General features: G+C 39.1%; 3 protein-coding genes across 7 annotated transcripts; 1 reads left to right on the top strand and 2 right to left on the bottom strand.

Annotated features, from left to right (window-relative positions):
* Positions 1 to 477: 477 nt before the first annotated feature.
* Positions 478 to 1,684, bottom strand: LOC106452569. The gene has a single exon (XM_013894721.3). It carries the CDS (start codon positions 1,545 to 1,547, stop codon positions 720 to 722), a length of 828 nt encoding a protein of 275 aa, XP_013750175.2. The 5' UTR covers positions 1,548 to 1,684; the 3' UTR covers positions 478 to 719.
* Positions 1,685 to 1,824: 140 nt separating this feature from the next.
* On the bottom strand, positions 1,825 to 3,960 carry LOC106452568 (protein NUCLEAR FUSION DEFECTIVE 4). Its single transcript, XM_013894720.3, has 3 exons — positions 3,405 to 3,960; positions 2,489 to 3,309; positions 1,825 to 2,407 (listed from the first exon to the last, which is right to left on the bottom strand). The coding sequence occupies exons 1-3, from the start codon at positions 3,825 to 3,827 to the stop codon at positions 1,909 to 1,911; spliced, it is 1,743 nt and encodes a 580-aa protein (XP_013750174.3). The 5' UTR covers positions 3,828 to 3,960; the 3' UTR covers positions 1,825 to 1,908.
* A 619-nt stretch (positions 3,961 to 4,579) lies between these two features.
* Positions 4,580 to 22,591, top strand: LOC106367147 (phospholipase SGR2; the record flags this gene model as incomplete). 5 transcript variants are annotated; one of them, XM_048739067.1, is given in 21 exon segments in its annotated part: positions 4,580 to 4,798; positions 5,194 to 5,255; positions 5,387 to 5,531; positions 5,884 to 6,005; positions 6,235 to 6,316; positions 14,954 to 15,155; positions 15,265 to 15,365; positions 15,459 to 15,595; positions 19,529 to 19,586; positions 19,722 to 19,877; positions 19,991 to 20,062; positions 20,144 to 20,296; positions 20,415 to 20,465; positions 20,565 to 20,735; positions 20,827 to 20,976; positions 21,108 to 21,173; positions 21,271 to 21,783; positions 21,978 to 22,041; positions 22,134 to 22,252; positions 22,349 to 22,421; positions 22,500 to 22,591. In XM_048739067.1, coding segments are annotated over 16 exon segments (2,178 nt in total), but the record flags the coding sequence as incomplete, so codon positions are not given.
* Positions 22,592 to 22,610: the final 19 nt, after the last annotated feature.

Below are 22,610 nucleotides of genomic sequence, written 5' to 3'. Positions count from 1 at the left end.
GTCTTCGGATTTTTTTGGAATCTATTGTTCTATTACTTGGTGCACCTCATGACAAAGATCCATTCGTCTTGATATTTGTCATTCGTTTAAGGTTGGACTTGAATGAAATTGCAGGTTGTTCTTTAGATTTTACAAATCTTGTCACTTTCTCCACTCTGCTATCTTTTAGATTAATCTGAGCACATCAATATCTATTTAGCTGTTACATTTCCAAAAAGTGTAATCAAACTCTGTTATGCTATTACTCTAGTTTGAGTTCTTATGAAATGAAATCCTTCACCAAAGAAATAAAAGAATTAATTGAGACGGCTAAAATTGAAAATTAACTTTTATGATTCCAAAATCACATTTGGCGTTATATGTTAACATGTAATCTAGCAAGTAGTTAAGTTTACGAATTAACAATAGTTTTGGGCCATTGGATTTGTTTTACTATAAGTAATTTTGAATCTTTTTTTTTAGTAAATTATACTTTAAATGTTTAAAAATAGAATATGTTTTGTCTAACATATGATTAACCACATTGGATTTAACTCGGATTGGAAATAATACAACTCGAATTTAACTAAGATAGACGAATTGTTGGAAAAGGAATAATTAATACATTATAGTAGTATTAATTAAAGAAGAACTTATTTATACTTGGTAAATATAAATTATTTTTGGAAATGTGTCTGCTAGCTTTTTCTCAAGACTCAAAACAACAAGGGGGAAGAATATTAATCATCAAAATCAAATCTTGCAGATGCCTTTCTGGTCATTTTGATGATGTGAGCAGCTTCTTTGCGCATCTTCTGCTGTTCTTTGAGTGCTTTCTTCAGCATCTTCCTTTGATCCTCGACAGAATACGCATTTAAATCGGACAGAAAGTCGTCGAAATCAACATCTCTCTCGCGACCAGATGCAGTAAATGATCTGATGCTTTTGATGTTCTTCTTCTTGGCGGATGATGATTTGTTGGGAGAAGACCAAATGTATCCAATGATCTTTGATGGAGATAACTTCTTTACCCATGAGCTCGATTTCGACTTTGATTTCTTTTCTGGTTCTGAATCCGATGATGACGATGAACCGACTCTGCGTTTCTCTTTAGGAAGCTTCTGGGTTTGTTTAGCTGGGGAGAAGATCTTACTCGAACCAGAGAAATCTCCACTTCCATCAGAGTCAAGCCCAGCTCGCGAGCTTCTCTCAAAACCCGAATTCACTCCCAGATCTCGCTTGGAAACACTCGAATCCTCATCAAAGCCAGATTTTTTAACTGGGTTTCCAGAGAAATCTGGATCCTTTGGGTAACCCACGACGCTCTTGGAGTGCGGGAGATCCTTCTTCTTACTAATCTTAGACGAAACCGGGTCGGGTCGAGCGGGAGGAAGAGACTTGAGGCGACGGAAACGAGATTCGAGATCATCGGGAAGAGTAGAAGAGTCGGTGAAGCCAGAACAATTGATGGCTGCTATTTGCTCCAAAGCCGAAAGCTCCTTCGCTTGCGATATCAGCTCTTCCACTGCTGAATCGTCTGTATCCGATAGATACCCAAAATCCGCCATCAACTATGCAAAATTAAAACTTCTTAGGGTTTCACTTTCCCTGCTTGAGCAATAAAAACAGAGAGAGAAAGAAAAAGTCTCCACAACGGCTAATTCATGATTTTGTCAGTTACGGTGAGCCTCAGTTTTGATGACTCTTTTTCTTTTGTGCTTTCAGTGTGGGACCCTTCAAATGCGTGTTTAGTTCCTTTATTTTTTTTTTTTTAAAGACATTTTAATTTAAGTTTTTTTTTATAAAAGTTTTAAAGTTGTGCAAGAAGATTCCCATAAAGAGATGTGATATCAAGAACTTGTGTACTAATCTTTGTGTGACTTAAAAAAAAAGAAAAAAAAGAGACTGTGGTTTGTGTTACAATTTGATTTACATTGAATCAAGATCCTTGTACGGCGATGTCGTTACGGAAACCCGATCTTGTTCAAGCCGGTGATAAACCAGTTTCGTCCTCAAGTACAGCAGAAAACTTGAAGCAAGACCAAGAAGGGACAAGCAACCCCAAAGCACAAACGTTTTGTGGTAGCAATCTCTTCCGATGCAAACGACCGAGTCAGATACCACGCTTCTTATCTCAGGGTTTGCGTTGGCTTCGTAGATGGATGCAGCTATGAAACCGTATAGGAGTGAGCCGATTGGTATGTTTGTTATGAGAATGTTGTGGTTAACACCTACGCTATTGGGTCCAAAAAGTTCAGATGTTATGGAGACTGCAGCTGCGAATATGAAACCTGAGCTCAGACCGATCAAAGCAGTTGCGGTCTGCAATGCTAAGTGCTGTAAGGATGATATCGCTAGTAGAAAGAAAGCGATAGGGGTTGGCAAGAGTGCGATTGTAAACCATCCGGTTCTTGTCAAACGAAACCTCCTGCAAGATGCAAAATCTATCAATGACATTTGATCCTAATCTCACATCAGAAGTTCCTTAATCTCAAAAAGTGAAACTTACTTGTGGATAAAGTCTGGTGCGGCAGAGAGCAACCGACCAAAGAAGGAGAATGAAGAGTAGATTGTGACGAGTGTTGTAGAGCTTTGTCCTAAAGACTGAGCAATCTGACCCAAGTTGTTGCTATAAACAAGGCCAATCGTGCCACCGCAGAAATAGGCAATGTAGTATAACCAAAACTCAAATCTACTTATGAGCAATTGAAACGAGTGTTCATCACCGAGCCTCACTATGTTCCCTTCCTTGGCAGTACCCGTAACAGATGCTTTCTGCAGCTTGAGCTCGTCTATGTTAAGCATAACATAGCCAGAGCTGTCATGTTGGAAACGTTGGCTAACGTCAGGAAAATAGTAATCCCGAGCATAGACGAGAAGAGGAGCACATAAGGGGAAAACCATAAGGAAGATCGCTCCCACTAAATGCAAACGAGCTGATGAAGTCACATTGGTACTGGAACTAGATAGGAGAAGGTGGAAACTGGTAATGACGGCTACGACATTCATAATGGCAAACACATGTGAGTCATGCCGCCGTGATTCACTGTCAGGTGCAGGGTCTAGAGATGGTTTAAGAAGAACAGGGTAGAGTGCAGCTAACGAGACACCAAGAGGAACCAGAGAGTTGAGGAGAAGGTATAGATTTGAGGATGAAGGGTTAAGTGCATTGAAAGCGAGCGAGTATAAGGCTGCACTGATTCCGTTGAAGCTTACAGTTAGAGACAAAGCGAGTGCACGATTGGTCGGGAAGTGACGGATACAGAGGATGAAGCAAGCTGTGTTGAACCAACATATGCTCAAACCAGCCAACAAGCAGCACAGAAACACCTATACATATGAGAAAGTGATCTTCTTTAAGTAAAAAAAGAAAAAAAAACGATTTCTTGATTCTTGATTCTTGATATGGATCAAGAAGAACGTACCAGAGAATAAGGAAGAGCGATGACGTTGGTGATGACTAGCCACTGAACACCATAGCCAACGAAACCCATAGCCGCCGCCGCGAAAAGAACAACGGAGAGAGGGAAATAAGCTAGGGCGATCCCGGACGACCAACCGAAGGCTTTACCCAAATCAGAAGCCACGGCGAGGTAATTCAACCTCACCTGAGAGATTCCGAGTACTGATTTGAGATGGGATGAGTAGGCCGAGAAATCGAAGTTGGTTCCAGTCGAAGCCTGGATCCAGATCGCCGCCACGAGGACAGTCCATTTCCGGCATCGGCCGAACATGGTGCGGAGAGGCGGAGGGTGTTTGCGGTGAAACTTTGGTTCACCGTCGTCGTGGAAGGAGGATCGGGTAGGGCGGAGTTTGTCAGAGGCAGCATCTCGGATACGAGGTCTCATATACGAAGAAGATGGATGTGAATGTGATGGTGGAACGATGAGGTGATGTTGACCCGTGATGGTGGAAGGGACAAGCCTAAAGTTGTTGTTGATCTACTGCTTTTTGAAGAAAAGGGCTTTTCGGGTTTTTCTGACGATAAAACAAATTATATCTGTTTTATATATTAATTTTTGCTGAGTGTGACACCCACTTCAATAATAAGGAGAACTAGATATTGACCCGTCCTCGAGAGGACGGGTATATTTTTTGTTTTTGAATTTTTTGCTTAATATAATTTATTTGTTTGTGTGTTTGTATAATCATATTTTGTATGATATGAATTTAATAAAATAGATAATTTTTGTAAGTATATTAAATAAATCAAGTTTCATACGCCTTTGTGTATTTCCTTATATCATATATGTATTTTTTTTTGTAATCGTGTTTTTACGTGTGATCATATTTGTGTAATGTTTTATAAAAAATAATTAGTAAAGTATTTTGATAATTGTATTGAATTTATTATTTTATTAATATGGTCTTTATTTTTAAACAGTTATTTTTTAAAATATAACAAAGTATGACGCAAAATGGAAATTATTTTAAAACTATTTGACATATTTTAACAAAGCTCACATAAGGTTGTGTCGTATATAATTATAATTACATAATTATTACACATAATACTACATATATTAATTTGTATAGCAATTAAAAATGAGTTATGTAAATCGAAGTCCCTGGCCCAATTTTAATGGGTTTTATAAATTAAATGTTCATGGCCCAAATGCTTTTATCCCGACAAAACCTTGTGAGCTTCTACTCTACTGTCTTAATCACGTTTATATTTTGTCGGTGGATGATGAATAAAAAAGTAAAGCTCATTCGGTTCTTCGAAAGCCGTAGAAGACTGTGGAAGCTGAATCTGAGTGACTATGTTCAATTGAAACCAGAGAAGTTTAAATCGGCTTTGCTCCTGTCAAGATCTCAGGTAATCTTTTGGTGTGATTAATCTATGTTCTCCTGTAAAAGTTTAATTTGGGATAGAGATTTTTGTTTAAAAAAAAAATCTCACAGTTGATCTGATCCTTTACATCCATAGTAGAAAAAGACATAGTTTATGTTGTTCACCGGGTTAAACATATGAACCGTAAAGATTACTTTTCCCTAAGTAGATTAACCATAAAGATCGATTTGTATTTTTTTTTGTTCACTTATCGATTTGTATAATGACAGCATGCATGTTTAACTAATCACTTGACTGCAAAATATTACTGTCTTAGAAGCTTTGATTCCTTTAATTCATCTATTTTCTAAGTGTAGTTAGTAACTTAATTATTTGTCCTTGAATGATGGAAACTAAGAAAAGGCAGCTGGTTGTTTCAGATATCGTTCTCATTGGAGAAATTGGAGGCACTGCAGAAGAAGATGCTGCTGCTTTGATAAAGGTAATTGAACCAGCTGTGAATCTCTTTCAGCTTTCATTCTTTTTCGTAACTAAACATTTTGGTTTTTGGATGAAAATAAAAAAGAAAGTGGTACTGAGAAGCCTGTTATTGTGGTATTGCTGGACTCACAGCACCACTGGTAAACGATGGAACAATAAAGTGAAGCTCATTCGGTTCTTACAAAGCCATAGAAGACGGTGGAAACTGAATCTGAGTGACTATGTTCTATTGAAACCAGAGAAGTTTAAATCGGATTTACTCTTTTCAAGATCTCAGGTAATCTTTTGGTCATGTGAAAAATCTATGTTCTTCTGTAAGAAATGTAGTATATTCGGGATAGGGATTTTTTTTAAAAAAAAAATTGATTCAAGTGATCCTTTACATCAATAGTAGAAGAAGACATAGCTTATGTTTGTATGATCTGAATTAGCCAATCTATCTTTTCTGATTGATCCTAATCACTTCTCCAATAACATTTGAAATAGATCAAAATTAATTCAGAAAATGTATTTATCATTTTTGTGAACTTAAAATATCAATAATTACCAATTAAGATGTTTTCATCTTCTACTCCCTGTTGAATAGTCTGGAAATCAACCAAACTGAGAAACATGCTGTCGTTTTGCAGAGTTGACAGAGTGATATCAGTTCCATAGATGAAATTGATCTTGTATTGATGATTGGTAGGCCTGTAGGAAACACCGGGGCCATTGATGGAGAAATTTTCAATGTTTCTCCACGTTCCAACAGGTACTTTCTTTGCAAACTTATCAAAGTATGTCTTTTTACAGGACGCAAGAATTTTTGTTCCCTTCAAAATAACCAATTGCAGCGATTTAGATAGTAGAATTGGATATATCTTTTAGTTAAGAATGAAGAGAAAATAATAGACGAAAGGGAAGCTAAGTTATGAGACTTATGTGCATCAGACAAAATGATTTCCAATGTTTCTCCTGAAAGTTTGGTGTAATGCTTCCAGGTATGGAGCACCTTAACTTGAATACGCCATTCTGACTTGAATGGTTTGATGTCAGCCAAAGCCGTTTGTTCCATGCTTAAAGGTACTTTCTGAATTTGATTAAGTTTGTGAATTCTTCTTTTAAGAAGTGTGGTAACCGTAGACTTCATGAAAGATATTTATAAAGAGAGGATGGCGATGGAAAAGGGATTAGTTAAGAAAAAATCTAGTTTTTTAGTTTTTAAAATTGTTGCAATATCTGAGGGAATAAGGAGTTAGATAACCAAATTTCGAAATTGAGTTTAGAATAATTTGTTGGATTCCTGGAATGTTCTTGTTTGTTGGATTATTAATTCAAAAAAAAAAAGATATGCTCCATATTATTAGGAAACAATCGACATAACTAAGGTTATATCTTGTTAGCTATCGTAAATATGGTGGTTAAGTCCAGAAAATATATTTGTAGGCAATTTAAATGGTGGTAAAGTTATTTAAATTAGATTTTAAATGGTCCTGATTAGTAGAAAAGAACCTGTAAAAACGGAATTACATATAAATAGAGGTTCCTACATATTTGCATATTAATATAAATGATGTTTAACTTTTAATTAATTAAGATCGGCTCATTGTGTTGACTTAATGCATGTCGGGTCTAGGCGACTCCAATGGCGATTTCAGATCGTGATCTCCTTTGAGATTGTGATCTCCATCTAATCTCTCGCTCTTTGGCGTGAGATTATCACGAGGAAGCTAGCACGAGCGGGGCGTTCTTTGACATCACGGTTTGCGATACACACGTCGAAGGTCATCCCCCCAAACATAGATCCGTTTCATTGCTGATCTACAGCGGCCCTTCATTCAACCATCGATCGGAGCGTTCCACGATTACGGCTGTGAAACCTTGATCTCAAACCCTCGGGATATCACGGCTGCGATACCGACGTGACTCTTACGGCATCGTCTCTCTCATTTTCTAATGATGAATCGTGTCCATCATGGGACGCATTTACGTTCAGCTCATATGACTGACGTGAAGGGGAAAGGGATCTGTTATGAGAGGGATGATGAACCCATTCAACTCACAGATCAGGATGACTCGCCTACCATTCGTGACTACCGGCTTTCCCTGATCGGGAAGATTCTTAACCCTAAGAAGCAGTCGGTTGAGAAGCTGCTCCAGACAATGCCAGCGCAGTGGGAGATGCAGGATAAGATCACGGCTAACGATCTTGGAAATGGAAAGTTTCTTTTAAACTTTGCGAATGAAGGGGACCTCCTTTCCGTGCTACGTCAGGGGCCGTTTCACTATAACTTCTGCATGTTTGTGCTCGTTCGATGGGAGCCTGTGGTTCACGATGATTACCCCTGGGTAATCCCATTTTGGGTCGAGATTACTGGTATTCCGCTACATCTGTGGACAATTAAAAACCTTCGGAACATTGGGAATAGACTCGGTTATGTTGATACGCTTGAGCTTGAGGCAGGACGCATGCTTATAGATGTTGACTCTAGGAAACCCCTCACTTTCACCAGGAAGATAGCATCACCAGAAGGAGATGAAGTCTCCATTCAGATTCACTATGAGAAGCTGTTTAAATTTTGCAAGACATGTGGACTGATTACTCATGAGATGGCTTATTGTCCAACAAAAGAGTTTAACTTGAGAAGCCAGGTTGAGCGCCCTGGAGTCTTTGATAGAGTCCAACTCCCTACGGCTGATGTACCCCGACAGCCATCGCTGCGGCAACATCAACCTAACGATAGGCTAAATAGTCATGGACACGAGAGGATCAGTCGCAGGAGCAGATCGCCGACGAGGGGACAACGCTATGATGGTGGCTTTATGAGAGATGCGAGAGCTGCTCATCATCGTTATGATGAGCACAATGATAAGTTTCCGGGGAATTATGGTCGCCATGATAGGAAGATACGCTCGGCCTTCACGCGACAGCGCGTGCGTTATGCTCCATACGAGAAGAAAAAACAACATTCTTGGAGGCCCAAGGATCAGTCGGAGACACGTGAGGATGGTAATATGAAAAGCATTGCATCTTATGTTCCTTTACCAAGGACAGGGGATATTGGAGGTTCATCTACACAACAGGCTGATGGTATAATGATGCAAGACACCCAGCAGAGTAGTGGGAAAAGGATAGCAAGTTTGATCGTCACTCCATCTCGGCAAGCTCTTGATGATAATGTGACGAAACGACCTAGAGTCTCTCCTCGCTTGTTAACATTCTCTCCTACGGAGGATGTATTACCGGTTGATGCACAGGTTATTGGTGCTTTAAATGACATGGAAATTACAAGTAACAGTGCAGGAAGATTAAATGATGCAGATAAGTGTGAGGATGGGAATGCGGATGATTTGCTGGGAGAGGACCTGATGGATATGGAGGCTGACATTGTTAGGCGTACGGAGAGAGAGGAGGGCAATGATAAAGGTGTTCTTGAGAGATCAAAACCGTCATCATCATCCACGCGTGGTGGAAAGCGTCTAGCCCCTTTGGGTTTTCTAGGCAAGAAGGCTGAGTTCCTCCGTCGAGGTTCCCCAAAGCTTCGCAGATCATCATCTAGGGACACATCACATTCTCAGAGGCACCGCTCGGGTCCGGGGAATCATTCGAAAGGCAGTACACGCAGGGATAGGGGTTTGGAGGGATCCAAAAAATCCCCCCAACATCATCCATGAAGACACTCAGTTGGAACTGTCGAGGGATAGGGAACGACCTCACAGTTCGACGCCTTACGGAGATGTGTCAGAAGCATCGCCCAGGACTTGTGTTCCTTTCTGAGACAAAGAACAGAAGGCTGTTGTTGCAAAACATTCAGGCCAACTTAGGATTTGATCATTTGTTTACTGTTGAGCCACTTGGACTCAGCGGAGGTTTAGCTTTATTTTTTATGGACGAATTTCAAGTTAATGTTTTATTTTCAAATAACCGTATGATTGACATTGAGGCAGTCATTGATGGAATAAAAGTCTATATGACGTTTGTTTATGGAGACCCTGTATTAGAGAGACGAGATCAAGTTTGGGAACGTCTTACGCGTTTCTCAACAACAAGAAATGGACCTTGGTTCATGATAGGAGATTTTAATGAAATCACATGTCATAATGAGAAAGCAGGAGGAAGACAACGCCCTGATAGTTCTTTCCTCCCTTTTAAACAGATGCTTCATGATTGTGGGATGCTAGAGTTTCCTTTCACGGGGGACATGCTCTCTTGGGTAGGGAAGAGAGCAGGAGGAACAACCGTTCGATGTCGTTTAGACAGAGCGGTTGGAAATGCAGATTGGCACGAGAACTTTCCTCACTCAACTGTGAAGTATTTGAGGCTATGGGGATCAGACCATCGTCCGATTCTCGCAGACATACTCATTAAGCCGACTAGAAGATCAAAAAAATTCAAATTTGACAAAAGATGGTTAGATAATGAGGAGCTAAGGCAAGTCATTCTGGAGGGATGGAAATCTCCTGATCTTCCCGCCAATGCGAATATAATGGAACATATTTCCAGCTGCCGAAAAGCCTTGAGTGAATGGAGGAGACAACATAATATTAATTCAGCAAAGCTAGTAGAGGAGCTCAAGGAGAAAGTTGAGGGCCTATACGCAGACGATAATGCGACGACTGAGGAAATTGCCGCAGCGTTGAAAGAACTCTCTGATGCTCTTAAAGCAGAGGAAATGTTCTGGAAACAAAAGAGTAGAGTGTTTTGGCTGAGAGAGGGAGATAAAAATACTAAATTCTTCCATGCCCTAACGAAGCAAAGGAGAGCAAGGAACAAAATCACGCAGTTACTGGATGCAAATGGTAACATAGTTGAGGACGAGGAAGGCCTGGTAGCCATTGCTACTAGCTATTTTCGGCAAATCTTTGAGTCTTCTATTCCAGAAGATATTGAAGAGGCGTTATCTGAAGTTCCGACGACGGTCACGGGATCAATGAATGACAACCTTACAGCTCCTGTTACTGAATGGGAAGTCAAACTAGCTCTTTTTGCCATGCATCCAGATAAGGCACCAGGGCCAGATGGGATGACTGCACTTTTTTATCAAAAGTTTTGGGATATAGTCAAGGAGGATTTAACTCTTATGGTTAATAAATTCCTTTTTGATGGGACTGTGACTAATGGATTGAATGATACAAATATATGTCTTATCCCAAAGACACCTAAGCCAAATGATATGGCTCAATTCAGACCCATAAGCCTATGTAATGTCAGCTACAAGATCATCTCTAAAGTCTTATGCCAGAGACTAAAGAAAGTCTTGCCAGGATTGATATCAGAAACCCAGTCAGCCTTTGTTGCGGGAAGACAGATCTCAGATAATATCATGATTGCTCAAGAGATGTTTCATGCCCTGCGAACTAAACCGAGTGGACGTAATAAGAGGATGGCCATCAAGACAGACATGAGTAAAGCATATGATAGGATGGAATGGTCATTTATTGAAGCTGTGATGCGAAAGATGGGATTCTCGGAAACATGGATTACATGGATCATGAGGTGCATTACGTCGGTGAAATATAAAGTTCTTATGAATGGGCAGCCAAGAGGACATATTGTTCCAGGTAGAGGCCTGCGTCAGGGAGATCCTTTGTCTCCTTTCATTTTTATTCTGTGCACGGAAGCGCTCGTTAGCCTTCTTAATCATGCAGAGAACCAAGGGAAGATAACGGGGATGCGTGTCACACGCGCATGTCCTTCAGTATCCCACCTTCTCTTTGCTGATGATAGCCTTTTCTTCTGTAAGGCGGAGCCCCGTGAATGTGAAGAAGTAATGAAAGTAGTCAGGACATATGGTAGAGCATCTGGCCAATGTATCAATTTTGACAAATCTTCCTTACTCTTTGGTAAGAGGATTAATACAGCTACTAGGCTAGAGATCAAAGATGTACTTGGAATACATAATGATGGTGGGATGGGAAAGTACTTGGGAATCCCAGAGGATATTAGTGGCTCCAAATGTAAACTCTTTGCATTTTTAAAGGACAATCTTATGCACAGAGTTAATGGATGGACAGGTAGATGGCTCTCAAAAGGGGGGAAGGAGGTAATGATCAAATCCATCTTACTCGCTCTTCCGACATACGTTATGTCGACATTTCTGCTCCCATTGGAGATTTGTGAGAACCTTGCTAGTGCCATTGCACAATTTTGGTGGAGCTCGAATCCACCAAAGAGAGGAATACACTGGGCGAAATGGGAAAAAGTCTGTCTACCAAAAGAAGAGGGCGGGATTGGTTTCCGTTTGATCCATGAATTTAATCTAGCACTATTGGCAAAGCAACTTTGGAGATTGACTCAGTACCCTGATTCACTGGTTGCCCGAGTTTTGAGAGGCAGGTACTATAGGATGACCTCGCCATTACGAGAAGTCTCTGCAAGTAACCCATCATATGTGTGGACAAGCATTTATGCTGCAAGAAAGCTTTTGCTTCTCGGGATCAGACAGAAGATTCATTCTGGTTATGAGATCAAGGTGTGGGAGGACCAATGGATCCCAACGATACCTGCTAGACCAGCTACACCTGTAGCACCTGTAATGCATCCGAATATGAGAGTTAGTGACCTCATTAACCAAGAATTGAAGGAATGGGATGTAGGGCTACTAGAGAATTATGTCCACCCCGATGACATACCACTCATTCGTAGTATGGCTATAAGTTCTGCCCATCGCCGTGATACCTTCTGCTGGAACTACACGAAGAATGGCCAATACACTGTTAAATCTGGATACTGGGTTGCTCAAAACCTGATGAAGCCAGAAGAGGACAAGAAAATACTGGAACCAAGTATTACTAAACTCCAAGCCTTTGCTTGGACGTTGAAAGCACCAAGAAAGATGTGTCATCTTATATGGCAATTGATAACGGGTCAGGTGGCAGTGACGAGGAATCTCGCAAGGCGGAATATGAGGTGCGATAATTATTGCCCAAGGTGTGGAGAACTAGAGGAATCTGTAACACATGCAATATTTGAATGCCCTCCGGCTCTCCAAGTGTGGTCCTTATCAGCAACTCCTACGAGCACAGGTATATTCCCAGTGGCCAGCGTCTACACAAACATGGACTATCTATTCTGGAGGAAGAATGAAATCTTAGCGCCAGACCAAGACAGGGATCCTTATCCCTGGTTAATATGGTATATTTGGAAGGCTCGTAATGACAAACTTTTTAGGGGAATAGATAGAGACCCCTTGGAACTAGTTCGATATGCAGAAAGTGAATGTCAAGCCTGGTTCATTGCAAACGAGATGATATCGCCAGTAGTTCAGGCCATCAGCAATGAGGAGAACCAAGTCTTAAGCTTGGGTAATATTTGTCTACTAGATGGATCTTGGACAGCTTCGGATCGCTTTAGTGGATGTGGATGGGTCTGGATGGATAGCGGGGAGAACACACAACTTATGGGATCACGGAATTTCATTCGATGTGAATCAGCTTTGCATTCGGAGGTAGAAGCACTGCGATGGGCGATGGAGAATATGCTTCAACACTCGCCATGCCAGAGCTTTGGAACAGACTGCAAGGAGCTGATTTCAATGATAAAAGAACCCCATGAGTGGCCAAGCTTTGCGACAGAACTGGAGAAGATAGAAACGCTGCAGATTTGCTTCCCGGACTTCAAAATAACCTATGTGCCACGAGTGCGCAATCTGTTTGCTGATTTTTTGGCTAAGACAGCTAGGACCTTTCGTAGAGAGTTACTTTTCATTGGTTGTTCTATTCCGGTCTGGTTACCCAGACCACCTCAAGCTTGAGTAATAGAATGGCCGTTCGACGTCAAAAAAAAAAAAAAATTAATTAAGATCTACTGATGCAGTTATAATATATCCTGATTTTTAGGAGTAGCCGTGAACATGTAGTGGTTACTTTTGAAAATTAAAACAACTTACACGATATCTTGTGGTGGTTAATTAAAAGGGCAATGCAGTTATCATATAAAAAAGTAAAGGTAGATGAAATAATTGTTGGACTGAACATATATCAATGGGTCACACTGTTGTTTTAATAGAATAGATTGTTTATTTTTTTTTTGCGGTAATTAGAAAAAAAATAAAAAAATCTACAGAAAAAGAAAAAAAAAAGAAAAAAAAAGGGAAAAATCTAACTTAGAAAAATGTTGAATTAGAGACAAATTTTTTAAAAAATTTAAACCATACATTGTATTATTTTAAAATATTAGTTCTTGGTGATTGTGACTCTGTGACATCTACTATGGTTAAAATAGGAAACAGCTTATTTTAAAGTGGAGTTTTCTTTATAATTGTGTGTTTGAGTGGGGCTTGAGTATTTAATTTCTTATATTATCAGTTTTATTTTAACAATGTGGTGTATTAAATTGTAAATGTTTTTGCATGTATTTACTTTGAAGTCATGAAGTGTGAAAACGTAATATGATCAGATTGAACGTAACTCAAAACAAGAACTGATAACTAAGGAAACTTGCATCGTAGACTAATCCTCATATATCACGGCACGTGGGTAGATCAACCAACTTTTTATCGTCTCATTTACAAAACAAAACAAAAAACATTCCGTGAATTGAAGTGGTTAAGATTTGGTGTGTGGCTTGTCTTTCATTAATGTTTAAGCATCAGTTGACGTAATCCATGGTTTCTGTAAAACAAAACCATTTAAAGAAATTAGACTCGACTTCTACATGAAGTTGGTACATACTATTATTTAACCAACAATGAGTAATTGCTGCGGCCTTTATAGATTAGTGAGAAAGCGACCTGTGCTTCACCTTCCTTGGTTAGAATCCTCTTTTTTCATGTTCAGAACAAGTCTACGATATATTGGTTGCTTAATTATGGGTCGAACATTGATCTGGATAGGTTTTCAGTGGCAGTAATCCAGTGAGGACTTTAGTATTTATGAATTATGATTCTTAAGAAATGTTCGACAACGGGATATGGCTTTGATGTATGGTTTGTTGTTGGTTTTGTCCGGTCGTTAGTTACAAGTTCAATTCGCAAGAGTAACATGATTACAAATAAAAAGAATTCGATAGGCCACAGTTGTTCAACAGTAAGCTTCATATTTATGGGCTGAATCGGAATCCATGGCTAAAACTAGAGCCGGTTCTGAGATTTTGGAGATCTATAACAATATTTTATGTAAAAATTTTTTTTTACCCGTTTAGAAACTTAAAAATTAGTTTTTGGAGATTTATGTCTATATAATTTTTTTCAAAAATTTTAGAAACTTTTTACAAATGTTTCACTGTAGCATTGTTGAAGTCCGGCCCTGGTTAGAACATCTTAACTGCGCAATTTTGGTCGTCTCGTCTTTTTGCTAATTTTCAATTTCGGTAGATTATTCTAACTTGAAAAATAACAATATCCAAAATTTGGTTCGGCTGCGGAGCGCTGACGTGGCATCTACGTGGCAGTAGTTGAGAGATGACAGTACACGCAACCGCTTAAACAAAAGTTTGGGTCTCTCACGAATATTCTTTCAGCAAAACCAAACCTTCAAATCGGTTTCCCAGCTGTCACCACGACCTTTGTTTTGTTTTCTTTCTTCTTCCTCTTCTGTCGAAATCTTTCGCCACCTCTTCTCGTGATTCCTTGAAGCTTTTTTTTTGTTCTGGGTATGATCAGATTCTAGATTCTATATGTAGGGGGTTTTGGTTACCGGAACTCGAATTTGATTCGAGATCAGACTTGCCTTGTTGATACACCAAACTTACTGATTTAAGGTTTCTGTGGTTTTGATCAGATGGAAGATGCAGAAAGAAGTAGTCCGGCGGTTAATACAACCTCTCCGGATTTGTTGAAGAACACGCCTTCCAACATCGCCGGATTAGAAGATGTGATTGAGCAATGCCATGGCAGACAAAAGTATCTCACTCAGACCAGAAGCCCTTCAGATGGCAGTGATGTTCGCTGGTACTTCTGTAAGGTTCCTTTAGCTGAGAACGGTCAGTCTTTGTTGGCTTCTTATAGCTTCCAATGTCTATGTAATGGTGGGCATAGTTGATCACTGAGAATAAGAGATTGATGCTTTTTTCTCTATTTTGTTTTGTGCAGAGTTAGCTGCTTCAGTACCTCGCACTGACGTAGTAGGAAAGAGTGAGTACTTCCGTTTTGGGATGAGGGATTCTCTTGCCATTGAGGCTTCTTTCCTCCAGGTTCTTCTTCTTCTTCTAAGTTGTTGAATTCTGGTGGCTCTTTGGTTCAAAATTTGAATGAAACGATTGCTCTTTTCTCCTCCTGGGAAATAGAGAGAGGATGAGTTGCTGTCATTCTGGTGGAAAGAGTATGCAGAATGCAGCATAGGCCCTATACCACAAGTTAATTCTAAAAAGAAATCCAATAAGCAGTCAATGGAAACCCTTCAAGAAGCTTCTGTATCATCCAGATTGTAACTGGATTACTCTTTTTTGGAATAAAACTGTCTGGAATAGCTTATTCCAAGAGATTCCAAAAAAAATGCACCATTTAAGTGGAATTAAAAAACAGTTATCATTCCATTAATTCCTGTGAAATAGGTGGAACCAAATGGAATCTAGTTATAATCCTTTCATGATAAAAAAAGAACGTGAATGACTGGAATGGAATCAAGTTAAATCAAAAATAAAATTTTAATTAAGTTTAAATATTTTTCTTGTTATTCATCGCAGTCAGATAGTAGATTTGTTAAGGTTTTAAAATTTAAAATTCTGTTCTGGTAGATTTTTAAGGTTTGTTACTAACTAATAGCAACATCTTTTTCTTATTTAAACATTAATACGTAAGGTAATCAAACCCACCGATCAAAATTTGCTTTCTCCTGGTAAATCTTATTTCCTTCATAATTGCTATACTGTTTTTTTTTTCTGAGAAAAAGCTTAAATTTTACCGTTTCTTGATCCTTACGTTGTATATAGCCTAGTACGTTTTGTTTGCTACATATCGAAGTTGTGTAGAATCTGTGCTTTAGTGATCAATATTCTTGTTAAGGTTTTATAAAAAAAGGATTAGTATTGCTATTATGTTAGTTATTCAAAGCTTTAGTTATTGCAGATGACACTTCCTCCAAAGTTACTTTTCTGTTCTTTCTTCATGCGATTATGATTCTAATAATGACTATCCTTTTTCGACAGCAATATGATGAATAGATCAGGAAGCAGCAAAACATGCAACAAAAGTCGACTAAATCGTAAGGATAAGTCACATGCTGAGACGTCAACAAACCGTGATGGAAATGGAGGTCGACTTAACCGCAAAGACAAATCCACTGATGACACACCAGCAAACCGTGCAGGAAAAGTAAGTTTGACAACACAAATTTAACTTATTTTAGTTTATTGAAAATTACATATAACATATACTTTTATAATTATTTTAGTATAACTACTGGATCCCAAGAAAAACTGAGATTTTGCTAAACCTCGTGAATGTTGAGCTAAAAGCAAAGGACTACACGATAAGATTGCCAGACAATCCAGCTAAAAAAGAATAGAAGAAAAATACTATGAAATGACTGGTGATAAGATTATTTTTGAGCCTGAGATGAGAAATAGACTAGACTACATGCGTCGTCTACGACAGCATTACAATATGTTAATCAACCGTACCGGTGTCCGAGTTAATCCTACGACGGAACAAATTGAAATGCCTAGTTCATGGTGGGACGATCGAATTGCGGTAAGTTCCCAAAATATTTATAAAATATATACTACACGTAGTGTGAAGCTTCCTAATATATATATTTTTTTAAAATATATTATAGGAGGCTGGAACAACTAATGGAAAATTTATACGAGTGTTGCAAAGCAAACCTCTTCCTTTTAAAGAGCTACTCGATCAAATTTATGGAGAGCATGATTTGGATCAAGATGAACGTTATTCACCATTCATGCTCGGCGAACATATCCAGCAAATGCAAGCGGAGGAAGCTAGTGATGATGAAACAACAGTGGCAGATACTGCAGAAGATAGTGGACGACTTCCTTCAGAACCGATTAGCCTCATAGCTTCAGATGATGAATTTCCCACTAGAGAAGAAGCACATCGTTCTCCATCTCATGCAAACAAGTCAATTCTGCGTGTCCAAAGTACATCTACTAAGCGTACGAATAGAAGAAGAGTCAATTTCGAGACACAAATCCAAAGTGGCTTTCAGCGTATGGAAGAGTCTCGCACGAACTTGTTAGATGTTTTACGGTCACGACACTACCAGAAAGCAACTTTTGGAGATGCTTTGGCTCTACTAGAAACATTGGATGTGGAACCGATGGGAAGCTTTTGGTGGGCAGCAAGTGGATTGTTGATGAAGGACGAAGAAATCCGTGATGGCTTTGTGAAATTACGAAACGAAGAAAATAAAATTCGGTATTTAGAGAGGCTAAGTGGTGTTGATAGATATGGTGATTCATGCCAAATCATCAACTTAAGAGAGACTTCCAACACCCCAACGTCTCCTGTCCCACTAGCACATTCACAAATGGCTGGAATTACCACAAGAGCTTCACCAAGTTTTAGTCAGGGACAAGGAATGTTCGAATCAGGACCTGCTGGGACTAGTTTTTCATCTTTACTTGGGGTTCTTGGAGCTAACTCGTTAGGTTTAAGTTCTGGGTTATAAGCAAATTTAATTTAATGATTTTATTAATTTAGTAATAATTTTTTTATGTAATCCTTTCTTTTAATAAAATATTTTATTAATCATCACTTTTCGTATATCTTTCAATAAATCTTATTGATTCTTACATAATTATTTATTTATTTGCAACTTTTGGTTATTTTATCAGGAGCTTCGCATTGCAGAATTACTTTCTGTTGGAATTGAAAACATGTCTGATGAAGAGCTTACTGAGTTGATATTATTGGAAGAAGATGAGATATTACACGCTTACATCTCTCCTGCAATGGACTACTATTGTAGATTTTTCTACAAGGAACCAATGCGTCAAGAAAAGGGTAAAGGATGGTGTATAATCAGAAATCAGATTTATGAAAATGAAGTTTCATGTCGAAGGTTAGTGAGAATGAGTCGAGAGGGATTTACACGTCTGTGTGAGCTACTTAAAGGCAGGTATGGCTTACAAGACACTCATAGTGTATGTGTTGATGAGAGCGTTGCAATCTTCCTTATTCTTTGTGGGCAAAATGACACGCAATATGATCTTGGATTAAGATTTGGACACGCACAAGAGACAATAGGACGAAAGTTTCATGAAGTACTTGGGGCAATGGAAAGAATGGCTGTAGACTATATGCGACCACGTACAATTCAAGAAATGGAAGCTACATCTAATCGTCTAGAAGGAGATGGTCGATACTGGCCCTTTTTCAGTGGCTTCGTGGGAGCATTAGATGGGACACACGTACCAGTTATGGTTACTCCTGGAAAAGATTCCATACGTTTCATAAGTCGGAAAGGAACAACAAGCCTTAATGTTTTGGCCATGTGCGATGCAGATATGCTTTTCACGTATTGTTTTGTCGGGATGGCAGGGTCAGCCCATGATGCACGAGTTTTAGCTACAGCAATTCGGGATGATCCTATGTTTCCCACACCTCCAGAAGGTAAATATTACCTTGTAGACTCTGGATATGCAAATAGTCGAGGTTACTTAGCTCCGTATCGAAAACAGCGTAATTGTGGAACTCGATATCATCTACAAGAATTTTTGAATGGTGAAGCGCCACGAAATAGCAAAGAGATGTTTAACAGATGGCATGCATCCCTCCGTTCTGTAATTGAGCGAACATTTGGAGTTTGGAAAAAAAAATGGAGGGTTTTAAATGAATTTCCGAGGTATGGTATTTCTGTACAAAGACGTGTTATATTTGCTACAATGGGCCTTCACAATTTCATCCGTCGAAGCAACATTAGAGATGTTGAGTTTGAAGAGGCAGAAGCAGGAAATGATGTTCTGCATGGTAATCAAAATATCAGTGATGATACAAATGATAATCAGAGTGTTCGAAATGAGGATGACACGGTGGCTGGAGTATATATGAAAGCTGTTCGTGATCAGATTGCTAAGGATATTTGGATTGCAAAACATTGTACTCGTTAGATATTATTGTTTTGGCAATAAAGATGTTTAGTTTTAAGCAAAGTTTAAATAAATATTTGTGTTTCTTTTTAACATTATTTAATTTAGATTAAATGTTATTTTCATTCCATTCCATTCTATTCCTTTAAAAAGTTACCATTTGTGTTACAAAAAGATTTCTCTGCAATTATCCATTCCATTTATTTCATTCCATAACTTCCATCATTCCATTAGTTGGTATTCCATTTTTTTTAATTCCTTGCATTCATAGCATTCCTAAACTTGATTACCAGTTACACCCCCAGTCTATATGATGTTGAAGAGGAGAGAGTTGGTGTACCCGTTAAGGGTGGGCTATACGAGGTACTACTGTTCTCTTTGGAGAGACTTAACTAGGTTTTGGTAATTTTCATGTAGATTTTTCATAGTTGAACGGAACCATTAGAGTCCTTATGTTTCAATCCATTTTTTTCTGACCAAGGAACCGGAATGCTGCAGGTGGACTTGGTGAGGAGGCATTGTTTTCCCGTGTACTGGAATGGGGATAATAGGCGTGTGCTTAGAGGCCACTGGTTTGCTCGTAAAGGTGGACTAGACTGGCTTCCAATTCCTGAAACTGTTGCTGAACAGTTGGAGGTTGCATATCGTAACAAGGTCAGAAATGTTGGCTAATAGAAACAATTGGTGATTTTTCTTTTTGTTGGAATTCCTGGAAGTTGTTGATGACAAGATAATAGCACCAATTTATTTGGATTCCGTTCACGCAGGTCTGGCGCAGAAGAAGGTTCCAACCCTCTGGTCTTTTTGCAGCTCGAGTTGATTTGCAGGGTTCCAGTTTGGTATGTGTTTTGAGTCCATGAGTAAAAAAATGTACTTATCTTTTCAGCTGAATGATTGCTTAGATTAAGTTGTTAATGCAGGGACTTCATGCTCTATTTACCGGGGAGGATGATACTTGGGAAGCTTGGCTTAATGTTGATCCCTCTGGATTCTCTGGCATTGTTGGCTATACTGGAAATGGAATTAAGCTGAGACGTGGTTATGCTGGCTCCTACTCTCCTAAACCTACACAGGTTCTTAAAAAATGTTTTGGAACTAAGTCTCACATCAGAAATTTTGAAAGTTCGCTGAGCGTTTGCTGAATAAGTGTTCTTGTTGTAACTGAATCATATTTCTTGTGCTTCTGTTCAGGAAGAACTACGCCAGCAAAAAGAGGAAGAAATGGATAACTATTGTTCTCAAGTATGTCTTAGTATAGAGCATCTCATATCTATTGTCAAATTAATGTCTCAATATTTTCCAGCTCCCTGAAACAACTCTATTCTGTGTTATTGTGTGCAGGTCCCTGTTCGACATCTTGTGTTTATGGTTCATGGTATCGGCCAAAAGGTTGAGAAGTCTAATCTTGTTGACGACGTTGGAAACTTCCGTCAAATCACAGCAGCTTTAGGTGAACGTCATCTGACCTCTCACCAGCGTGGAACTCAAAGAGTCCTTTTCATCCCATGCCAGGTATATATATATGTAAACACACTTTTCTGGCTTATATTTGTATAGTATGATTTAACTTCACAAATTCTTTCTCTCTCAATTGTTTTTGTAGTGGAGAAAAGGTCTAAAGCTAAGTGGTGAAGCTGCTGTTGACAAATGTACACTAGAAGGTGTACGACGTTTGCGAGAGATGCTGAGCGCAACTGTTCATGATGTGTTATACTACATGAGCCCCATTTATTGTCAGGCTATAATTGATTCGGTAATGCAATCTCCCCAACTTTGATACTTTTTTTGTTTCAGTAGTGCCAAGTTGATTTAATATTAAAATAGACGTTGTTGTTACTTTCATCTTCTGCATTGTTGTAATGTGTGCTCCTTTACATCTTCCAGGTTTCAAACCAGCTGAATAGACTGTATCTCAAATTTATAAAGCGGAACCCGGACTATGATGGAAAGGTGCCCATCTGGTCTAGTCTTTTCATTCATCAACCTGTGACTATTGTAAGCTCGCATTAAATTAAGAAGTCATGTTCTGTTCATCTACTTTTTACAGATATCCATTTATGGACATTCTCTGGGGAGCGTTCTCTCTTATGACATTCTATGTCATCAGCGCAATTTGTCATCCCCGTTTCCGATGGATGCAGTATACAAGAGGTTTTTTCCAGATGAAGAATCTCCTCCAATTCCAGACAAACCTTGTAGCTCGCATCAATCATCGGATCTTGAGCCAGAGAAATCTAACCTTTTGAATAACAAGGAGGAAACCACAGGTCAAGATAATGACATGATGGATAAAAAATCAACGGTATTGGAGCATCGCAATGTCTTCCAAGAGGCTTCTTCATCGGTCTCTGATTCTGTTGTGGACAACGTGGGCTTGGAGAGAAGAGGCAGCGAGGAAGACGACCGTCATGATTCTAGTGGTGCTATTTCCTCACAGGATGGACCAGATGGAGCTGATTGTAGATCACCTGGTTCGTCTTCCTCTTCTCCTGAACAATCTTGGGAGATAAAATGTGGCGATTCTAATAACGAGGCTGCAATCAAGTTATTACAGGAAGAGGTAAATGTTGACACTTCCAAGTTCTAGGCTTCAGTTGTTTGATGATATTATATTGTTTTGGTTCTTGCAAGTTTTCAGCATCTCATACTTCCTTAGGTTTGTGTTCTTTGTGGAAGTGTTGCCAGTTTCTTTGCTGATTAACAAAAACAAAAGAGTTATTTTTTTTTCACTAATGGTGAAATTTGTTATCCCAGATTAAATCATTGAGGTCAAAAGTAGCGCAACTGCAATCAGAAAATGCCAGAATATTGGCGGATGGTATTAATTCTGACTCTCGATTTCTATGTTCTCCATACTTTGGAGTTGTGTTTGAAAAGTTACACTCATGTATGAAATGGTGTTGTCAACAGAAAAAGCTAAGGCATCTGTGATGCCTGAGCAGCACATCAATGAGAAGGCAGTAACTAAAGATGCCAATGGACCTACAAGCTTTACTCCTTATATCAAGTACCAAAAGCTCGAGTTCAAGGTGTGGGATCGTATCATTTACGTGTCTATAATATTTCAGTCGAAACCACACTGAAAGCAAATGCCATCCTAACTTTCATCTGCCTATTCTGTTCAGGTTGACACTTTCTTTGCAGTTGGGTCTCCTCTCGGAGTGTTTCTAGCCCTTCGAAATATACGTATTGGGATAGGTAATGCCTTTGCTTTGATATTGAATTGCTTGTCTACACCTTCCTTTTCGTGGTGTAAAGCTGTTTCAACATGTTTAGGTAAGGGAAAGGATTACTGGGAAGAGGAGAATGTTATTGAAGAGATGCCAGCTTGTCGTCGAATGTTCAACATTTTTCACCCCTATGATCCTGTTGCATATAGGTTAGTTA

This window comes from Brassica napus, chromosome A9 (assembly GCF_020379485.1).
Source record: "Brassica napus cultivar Da-Ae chromosome A9, Da-Ae, whole genome shotgun sequence".
Taxonomy (NCBI): domain Eukaryota; kingdom Viridiplantae; phylum Streptophyta; class Magnoliopsida; order Brassicales; family Brassicaceae; genus Brassica; species Brassica napus.
This window is presented reverse-complemented; position numbering and strand designations above follow the sequence as displayed.

Excerpts from the sequence above, each read along its gene's own strand:
- LOC106452569 (XM_013894721.3), bottom strand. The coding sequence starts at position 1,547 with ATGGCGGATTTTGGGTATCTATCGGATACAGACGATTCAGCAGTGGAA.
- LOC106452568 (XM_013894720.3), bottom strand. The coding sequence starts at position 3,827 with ATGAGACCTCGTATCCGAGATGCTGCCTCTGACAAACTCCGCCCTACC. Across the intron at positions 3,310-3,404 it reads TCGCTCTTCCTTATTCTCTG|GTGTTTCTGTGCTGCTTGTT; the intron begins GTACGTTCTTCT and ends TCATATGTATAG. Across the intron at positions 2,408-2,488 it reads GCACCAGACTTTATCCACAA|GAGGTTTCGTTTGACAAGAA; the intron begins GTAAGTTTCACT and ends TGCATCTTGCAG.